Source organism: Balaenoptera physalus (genome assembly GCF_965194825.1).
Source record: "Balaenoptera physalus genome assembly, chromosome: 17".
Taxonomy (NCBI): domain Eukaryota; kingdom Metazoa; phylum Chordata; class Mammalia; order Artiodactyla; family Balaenopteridae; genus Balaenoptera; species Balaenoptera physalus.
This window is the reverse complement of record NC_138895.1, coordinates 43,673,945-43,683,283: the sequence shown is the minus strand read 5'-3', so window position 1 is coordinate 43,683,283 and position 9,339 is coordinate 43,673,945. Positions and strand designations below refer to the sequence as shown.

General features: G+C 43.1%; 1 protein-coding gene across 4 annotated transcripts; it reads right to left on the bottom strand.

Moving 5' to 3' along the window:
- Positions 1 to 201: 201 nt before the first annotated feature.
- PDP1 (pyruvate dehydrogenase phosphatase catalytic subunit 1) lies at positions 202 to 9,093 on the bottom strand. Of its 4 annotated transcripts, XM_082433425.1 has the most exons (3): positions 8,776 to 8,902; positions 7,959 to 7,993; positions 202 to 4,321 (listed from the first exon to the last, which is right to left on the bottom strand). In XM_082433425.1, exons 2-3 carry the CDS (start codon positions 7,987 to 7,989, stop codon positions 2,664 to 2,666), a joined length of 1,689 nt encoding a protein of 562 aa, XP_082289551.1. In that variant the 5' UTR covers positions 7,990 to 7,993; positions 8,776 to 8,902; the 3' UTR covers positions 202 to 2,663. The 4 variants fall into 4 exon arrangements, with proteins under 4 accessions (XP_082289551.1, XP_082289549.1, XP_082289552.1 ...); XM_082433423.1 differs by lacking the exon at positions 7,959 to 7,993 and having other exon boundaries at positions 8,776 to 9,093; XM_082433426.1 differs by lacking the exons at positions 7,959 to 7,993; positions 8,776 to 8,902 and adding an exon at positions 8,638 to 8,770.
- Between the last annotated feature and the right edge of the window lie 246 nt (positions 9,094 to 9,339).

Genomic DNA, 9,339 nt, shown 5'->3' with positions numbered 1-9,339 from the left:
TCTATATCTTTATTGGGGTTGTGGTTACCAAATCTCAAACTACACATTTAAAATCTGTGCATTTTACTGAATGTAAATTATACCCTAGTTTGGTTTTTTTTTAAGTACTATCTATCTAGAGGATCCTAAAGTTAAGTATAATCTACCCCCATAGAAAGCATCTAATGAATCTTACTATTAATTAAAAACCAACACAGGTCATTCAGAAAGCAGATATGAAGCTTTAATTCACTGTGGGCATTTCTCTGACCATTCTCTATATTATATATGAACTTTTCACATTTCTTCACACAGATACAAGACAGTTTTTTTCCCCCAAGTACTGTGTACCATACCACCATTCCATTTAACTATCTAAGGACATATTATAAATACCATGAGCCACTGATTAAATACAGAAGTTGATACATATGTTAGAAAGTATAAATCAAAAAAAGTTTAAGAAAGGCTAAATACCATGAAAGTTTACACATATTCTTTAATTCTAGATATCACAGTGACAACCAATTATAATAAAATCACAACTTCTTTTAGATAATATTCATATATCTAACATCCAATTATTTTCATTTTCATTATTTTCATTTCCACACTGTTAACTCCACACTGCATTTTCATTTCTATAGAGAGTGGACAGGCTTTTGGACTGCAGACCAAGTTTCTTGTGTAATAATAAGAATTACTATCTTGATCATGACCATGGGAAACCAAATTTATATATACTGTACCATACAGAGACGAGACTTTACTAAGTATAAGATAATGTGGAACTCTTCAGTGGTGGTGTTCAAGAGAAATTCGAATAGTAGCCTGAAAATGAGTTTTAACTGCTACTGCATTCTACATATATTTCATTAATAGATGAAATCTCTGTCAAAACATTTATAAATAAGTATATAGTACAATAGCTTTTCCCCCTCCAAAATACTGCCTGGGAGGAAAGTTCCAAGCTGACTCAAGGGAAAAAAAAAAAAAGGAAAAAAAATAGACCTCAGAAAACAAACATTATATGGTCTTCTGAGCTGCAATCTTCCTGAGTCTATTTTCAATTGGAACAAGTTTTGCAGCCAATTCTACGTTGCTTCAGTGTCCACAGTCCTGAGGGAGTCCTTGAATATCTAGTTCATATTCTATAGAAATCCGAAAGGACCTAAACACCCCTCAACTAATTACACAAGGGAAAACTGATTATGTTTTGTATTAAAATCTATGTGAAAATCAAACATAGTCATAGCCATTCTTTTATCAGTGATGCTACAATAAGTGATGAAAATATATGCACAGCTGTACATGGATCACCATTAAACACAGGAACAAAATGCCATTTGATGCATATTAAATAAGCTCCCAAAAAGCCAATTTGAATATATTTATTTTCATTTACTTTGATACAGCATTGGAAGAGACTGCATATAATTATGGCGACTGCTGCAAACAATACTTGATGCTGCTAAGTGTTCCATTAAGCATCAGGCATGCACAATAGTTACCTTTAAAAATTTCTCATGTATATATCTTAACATTCTTATTTATAAGCTACAATATGTTTAAAGCATTTAGTAATTTTTAAACCAATTATTTTAATTGACCTACACCTAAGTGGGGAAAACCAAAAAACTTCCTCATTTCAACACCCGAAGGTAATATTAAACCTTACTCCCCAAAATTATATATTTAAATTTATTTTATATGTGTCATCCTTAAAAGTCCAAAAGTGATGAAAATTATTATCACTACTAAATTAGAAGTATGATTTCCCAGCAGCAGTCTACCCAGCACACACAGCATGCCACACTTCGTGGGATTACATGGTAAGAGTGACGTGCTGGTGGCTGCAGATGACAATAATTGAACATATCAGTCTCTTCTCTTCATTCTGGATCTTTTATTTCAAACTAAATAAAGCTTTTCATTAATATAAACTGAAAAAATTATTTTTCCTTTATTTAACATCACTAAGAGTAGATAAAACTAAACACCTTTATTGTCTTCAAGTGTGTGGCAAGAGAGAAAATGTTTCAATCACATTAGGTAAATCAGGGGTGGGGAAGGGGGTAGCATTTGTTTTTCCATTTAAGGATTCCAGTCAAATAATCATACACACTTACAAATTCAGATTACTTGGTTCTCGGTCCTTTATGGCTTAAAGCACTGGAGTTGAAAACTACTTCAGGTTAAAATAAAGTTATATGAATAATGCCTAGGTTGTATATCTAGGAGATCATGCAATAAATAAATGTTCTCGTGTACACTGGAATCTTGGTGATGAAAGGGGTCTGCAGGTGTGAACAGTAATGTTTTTTCGTTTTACCAAGAGAATATGCCCAGCAAGTTCCTTGCTTTGGGCCTATTCAAGATCCTGTTTGTAAGGTCATCCTGATTTTCTCAGATTGAAAAAAGGAGCCAATGTCATAAGACATCTGCAGTAAGGAACTGACGTGCCTCAAGTGCAAGTGCTGTGAGGTCCGAGCTAAGCAGAAGGAGACTCAGGATCCTGCCACCCTGCTACAAAGTCAATTTGGACTACTTGGCTGACTAGAGTATCAAATGGGGAAATGCTTAGAATGACCCACTGGAAATGTTTACTATATTAGTATCTTTTAAAAATCTATCTGCTCTTTAAATCTATTTCATTTGAGAACTGCCAGGGTAAGATCCACTCACTATTCCTGGTTTTGATATGCCCCTACGACATGAGAATTGAACTGAACTACAATGATTGTAATGTCATCCCTGTACATCCTAGCAAGCTCTTCAGGAAGACTAAGCATTTTGGAGAGGCGCTCGTGATCAACAGCCCCAAACTCGTTGTTGCCCACAGCATGGCGAATTAGATGGGTTGCTGCATTCTGATCCTCAAATACCGACGACATCTTGGCTCTCCTTTCTGTTAAAAGGCCATGCATCTGTCCCAGAGTCACCCTATAGCCACCAACAGCTATCGGCTGTTGGTGATGCATGCCTGTTAGGTACTCACCCACAATCCTAACCACATCCTGCCTATGCATTGTCTCCCACAGTCCATCAGTCGCCAATACCAGAAATTTATCCTGTGGCCTTAATCGGTGGTAAGTTACTTCTGGCTCAGCAGTGAGATAAGGAGGTGTGTAATAATTAGGAGGGATAAACTTGGTATATTCGTTGTCATTCAGCTGGTCTGGGCCAGACTCTATCACTCTCTTTTGAAGGTCGATGCTCCATTTGAACTTTACATCTCCAAACGCCCTAAAGGGCATCAGTAAGCCAAGTAGCCGATCCTGTTTCACCACACTCTTGGCCTCATTCTTTGGGTGCTCCAATTTCAGGCGTTCCACTTCTCTTTCATTCTGAGCATTGTGGTCATTAGACAGAGTGACTGCCGACCAAGAGCCGTCCTCTTCCTGCACACCCAGCATGGCTCTGCTATCACCAGTATTGGCCACATGAAGGTCAACACCATCCACATGGGCCACACAAGCTGTGGCCCCAGAAAATGCCACTCGAAGCACCAGGTAGTTGAGGAAAGAATTGGGATCACCGACTTGAGCCTCCAAGGAGATGTCATTATCAAGCCTCTTGAAAGCATTAATCAAAGCCTCCTTAACATCAATTTCAGTCGACTCCCCAGTGTTAAGGTCTATAAGCTCTTGCCAGTAAGTCCTCAAGCTGTTGAAATATAATTTGGATGCCTCCTTACTGAAATAATCATTGGGATGCTTGTGCCACTGGAGAATGGGGAGCAGTGCTCGACCGCTCTCCACCGCATTTTCGATCTCTAGCAAAGTCTCATGGGGTAACAGAGAGACAGCAATATAATAAAAGAGTCTTTCACTGACCGCCTGGGAGCAAGCACAGCCTGCATGGCCATCGAAAACCCCCAAAAGCATCCCTCTGGTCTGCAAGCAGGTTGCTGCACTTCTCCGGTCCTCAATGGGTGCATTCGCAGGCAGCTGATTGCTGTCAAATCCAAGGACAGAACTGACATTTTTGCCATCAAATTCTGGCACTTTGAAACTGTATTCATTAGCTTTCAGGATGCTGTTGACTTGTGGAGGTGTAAGGTAAAATTTCTGTGGTGTGGAAGCATATCTCCTTCCTTGGGTGTACTGCCACCAGCTCTCCTTTGGCCTATAAAAGGTAGCATATGTCGGATGGGGTGTATATCTCAGGCGACTCTGAGGAATGTAAGGGGGTGAGCAGCAGAGATGTTTGTGGTGGCAGTAACACGCAGTGCCATAGATTCTGCTCAGTTCACAGTTACGGATCAGAGGGAAAAACAGTTGAGTTGGTGCTGGCATGGCATCAGAGAACAGCGGCAGGCTGGAACTTCTGACTGGGATTCCTAGACAGCAAAAGTTATATTCAGATTACTTAATCTATTTTTGCTTTCATAACAAATGTTTAGCAGGTGAATCTACAGGCTCCCTGTGCCTCCTAAGGCACTACATTTTACACACATATCATCTACTGTTTCTACAGGATATACTCTGCTAAGCACACCTCCCAATCACTTATGGAGCCAGGACTGAACTGTCGTCGAGCTTTACTTTTCTCTCTTCCTTGTATTTCTTTGTGCAGCACAAACTGTGCAGAATGTACAATAGATCTGGCTGGGGAGAGTGGAGGAGATGAAGGTTATATAACATAATGCAGTGGCAGTCTACCTGGCCAATCACCCTTCTCCCTGTCCTTAAAAAAGGCCGTGGATCTCCCAAATTGCACAGGGACTTCTCTCATTTATGAAGATCCTGTTTCTAGACCAGTGGTCAATTGTTAGCATTTGATACACATGGCTACTACCATAAAAGTGTTGGGATGCAGCCCCAACCTGTGTGTATTCATGAATTATTTGTAAGTTATATACATATGCTACTACATTAATATAATGTTTATTATAACCTGTACAAGAAAAATTTTACATAATGAATAAAAACAGAAGTTCCAAAATGCCCTCCCTGCATCCTAGTAGATGGTCTTGCAAACAATGTTTCTCCAGACCACTGTGCCAATTTGGCAAGTTTATTAGGGACATAGGTCTGCCACCAATTCACCACATAATCCTGGAAAAGCTGGATCACCTCTTTGAGCCTTGCTTTCCTAAGCTGTACGTGAACACATCAGAGCAGATGCTATCTGAGCCCGCTTCTTGGACTCTATGCCTTTATAAAAAGTGTGCATTGAAGTGAGGCTTTGATATCAAATGCAGGGTTCATTTATTTGTTGTTTAATTTTAGTGTATTCTTTGTGATAAAAACTAAGTATTCTAGTAGCTCTAAAACATTGTTAGTAACATAAATGGTCGCAGTTCTGGAATTTAATTTACTTGCTAGCGTTTTCCTCTGCTTATCAGCCATGAAAGAAAGCTACAGAAATGATTTTCGTCTATAACGGATCCCAAGTAGAATTCACCCCTAGAAAAATATTTTCTCTTACATTTTAAAAAAAGGTTATCTATTTGCCCTTGGAAATTAATAAACAGTGAAATAGTAGTCTAATGGTCTAAGGTTTGGCTAAAAAAAGGTAGAGCATTATAATCATGAATAAACCAAAATCATATCACTTACTATGTGGCACTGAAAACATTTTGCTGGGCATTTATCTAGAAAATTTAATAAACATGTATCATTAATTCAGGTAATTTTTACAAGAAAAGAATCCCTCTTGTAACATATATTTCCCCTGAATTCTTGAAGTATTGCCTCAAAGTATTCATCTGGCCTATAAATAAACAGGCTTTATGTTTTAAATAAGAAAACAAATGCAGTAAACAAAAAGGAATAAGGAATATAAAACCATCTGAGTCTTAATATCAACTATTCCTTCCTAAGATTGAACGCATTAAGAAAAAATTTTACAAATATCATAGAGAGTGTTAGAATATATTACATTATTTTCACGCACCCTCTTTTGAAACACAGTTAGAAAAAAGATAAGTGGAATGCGGGGGTGCAGAGAAAACACTGAATTTGCTTCTGTAATAAGTGCTGTATAAGCCAGTCATATAGAACTCCTTCTGCACGTGATAGAAAGTACTGTTATTTTAACTACACTATTTAAGAAGGGATTTGTTTACAAAATTGAGGACAAGATTAGGCAATAGAAGGAAATGATTAGAATTTTGGAAATAAGATCAATAACTAAATAAGTATTCTGAAAGGCAGTCATGAAAAACAGAAATTCCAGAAGAACAGGAATCTATCAAGACTAACCACTTAACTAACAGCACTTCAAACTGAATACCTGAAAGTCATCCAAAGGTTAAGTGTACATGACTGAGCCAGGAGATGTGCTCAAACGTGGGGCCACATGACACTGGCTTCCAGATATGAACCATATCTCTTGCTAGGTTTGTATGCAGAAAGCACATTAACTTATTTCATGCTTTGTATAAAGACTTTTTCTGTTATTAAAAATGTAAACAGACACCAATCTTAATGAAAATAAATTTTCTCTGTAACTTTACATACGTTTGCATTTATGCTTACTTTAAAACTTAAGAATCTTAGAGAAAAAACATGTGTATTTCTGTATGGAATGTGGATTGAATCAAAGTACTGTGCATGTGTGTGTGTGTGTGTGTGTGTGTGTGTGTGTGTGTTTATGTTTGGAGCGGGATTTGACAGATAGATGCATACCAGGATTTGGCTATATGATGTCTGATCAAGGAATAACAAGTCCAGGAAACCCACACTTTCCTTAAATTCCTTTGCTTTGACAATCCTCCTGCTTTTGTAATTGACTGCAAAATGAACTACTGTGGCAAAAAGAACCGATTCATGCAGCAGATACTTTGAATAATATGTAAATTCAAACAGCAAGCACTCAAATAACATACATTTTTCCTTCAGGCATAAATTCTCGACATTAAAAACAAAAAAGCAGAGAGTGAATTTTATTAACTCTATCTTTCAGTTACTCAGGGGCTTAGCATATGGACTGAGACCCCCAACATGTCTCCAAAAGTCAAATTCTTAGGGAAGTTACCTACTCTGTGATTAATGAACATTCTATCACCACCAGTACAGGTAACATACTCTCTCCATCAGACCAGTTACTACTAGAAGTCGAAGTACTTTCAAATGCTTTCATAAACCATTAAGTGAGCATTCAAAAAACTCTGTATCCTTCTGAATATCCTGTGATTCAACAACAAAACCCCATGAAATCAAAACTTCTGTCGACAAACTTGCTAAATTAATGAAGTAGACGGCTCTTGATGAGGCAATAAGAACAGCAGCAAGGTACAGTTGTGGTAAACTGAAGCACTGTCAAATTTTCCAGTTATTTCTGGCCACAATTTCACTTAAAAGGTCCTATCCCATGATCCAGACTTAGCCATCTTAAACGCAGCATCTTAGTCTTAGGCAGATTTTGCCAATTTTGCCAACGACTAATAAGAAAAGATGAGTTGTAACCAGAAACAGGAAAGAGATCCATCCATTCTTACTGATGTGCTCAACAGAGTTTGTGCCAAGAAATGATTCAACTTCATCAATAAACTCACAGAAGAAATTAAAGAATGCAATTACTGCACCGACTCCAGAGCTCTTTAGCTTTGCAAAGATTTTGGTGTAAACGAAAAAAAAAATGCTATACTAATAATTAAATGTGTCAGAACCCCAGTTTACGTAATTTGATTGCATTAAACACCCTGCATAAAGACTCTCTGCGATTTTTCAGCATTTTTGGGCAACGTCTAGCCATTTCACAGCTCCTGTTATCTCTACATGAATGAAGAAACCAGTTGCCTTCGGAAAACACGAAGCCCCAAGCCAGCACTTGTTTGATTAGTTTCCTTTATCCCTACCTGAAAATTGCACTAAGGCATCAAAGCTATCCTGGTCCAGGATGCCTTTGTCCCCCTTCTTCTATCTAGCTCACCTCTTAATTCCACGACGACCCACCTAAAACCATCCACACACAAAATCAGTCATCGTCCTTCCTGGGTACCCAACGCAGGTAGTTAAGTGAATACCTACCAATTCGTCTGGGCCCGGGACACACACACATTCTCCTGTCATCACAACACGGAGCCGACAACATCCACAACCCGCGCGGACAGCAGCAGCGACAGCAGCACCGGCCCATTGAAAGCAAGGCAAAGATGCTCATTAGAGGAGGAGGCGGCGGCAGGGGAGGCGGGAGCGGAGGAGGGGCGAGGTCTCGCCCCAGCCCGGTGAATGGGGCTAGGAGGGGGGAAGAGGATGGAGGAGCAAGAAAGGGGTGGGGAGAAGAAGGAAACCAAACAAACAAACCCACCCCGCGGGAGAGGCAGAGCTACCGTGGAGGCGGCGGGGGCCCCAACGCCGGCGGAGGCGCGCCCCGGGACCGGCCAGTCCATCCAGCCCGGGAGCGGAGCCCACGGGCGCGCGGCATCCTCCGCCCGCCCACGCCGCACCGGCTTCAGTCCTGGAAACTGAGGGTCGGCCCGCGGCGGCTGCCGGTGGGATCACCCTGGACTCGGGGTGTGTAAGGGGGAACTCTCAGGCAGAGACGCCGCGCCACCTGCGCCGCACCTCCCGGGAGCCCACCCTGCCGCGGGTCCTCACAGCGCCCCCGGCGCTGACAGCGGGCGCGGCGGGCCCGCCCACCACCCCGAGCCTGCGGCTGCCTCCAGCGCCGCCACGCCCGCTGCGGCCCCGACGCCCTCACGCGCACCTGGCGCTCCGGGGCTAGTCCCTTCGCACGCCCGGGGCCGCCGCTCCCCACGCGCGCCGCCCGCCCCCTCACAACTTTGGGCTGGTGGAGGAGGATTCCGGACGGGCCGGCTCGGGGCCCGGAGTAGGGAATACGAACCGGGCACGGCAGGGGAGGAGCCGCTTCTTCTCAACAAGGAGGCGGCCGCGGCGGCGGCACCTCCGGGCGGTCCTTCCACGCAGTCCCGGGCAACTCCCTGTAGCTCGGCCCCTTGCCCCAGCCCGGCCCACTCAGCGACCCTGCCCGGCAGGGCCGCCACCCTACCCCGCCCACACGTTCGGGCCGGAGCTCTTCCCGCCTTCCGATTGGCTGCGCAGTGGCGAGTGGGCGGAGAGGAGACGAGTGGGCCGCGGCCCGGCGCGTGGGAGCGGAAGAGCGGCGCGCTCCCCGCCAGCTTTGTGACGTCATGGGGGTCAGACAATCCCTTCCATTCCGCGCGAGGTGCCCATTGGTTCCGCGGGCCCGCCTCACGTGACCGCGCCCGCGCCTGGTAGCCTGGTGGAGGGTGGGGCTGCGCGCGGTTACTGGGTTGGCGGCGGAACGGGTTGGAGGAAGTGTCTGGCCCGGGTCCAGCGTCCCCAAGCGAGCTGGGTCCCGGGACCGGCTTCTGCCTGCCGGGCAGGCTTCCGCGAATCTCTGGCACCTCGGCGTGGGGCTGGCCGA

Bases quoted from the DNA above. Each gene is read 5' to 3' on its own strand.
- PDP1 (XM_082433424.1), bottom strand. From the start codon at position 8,320: ATGGACTGGCCGGTCCCGGGGCGCGCCTCCGCCGGCGTTGGGGCCCCC. The intron at 4,322-8,238 runs GTGGGTTTGTTT...TTTGCTGTCTAG, and splicing joins AGCTCTGCCTCTCCCGCGGG to GAATCCCAGTCAGAAGTTCC.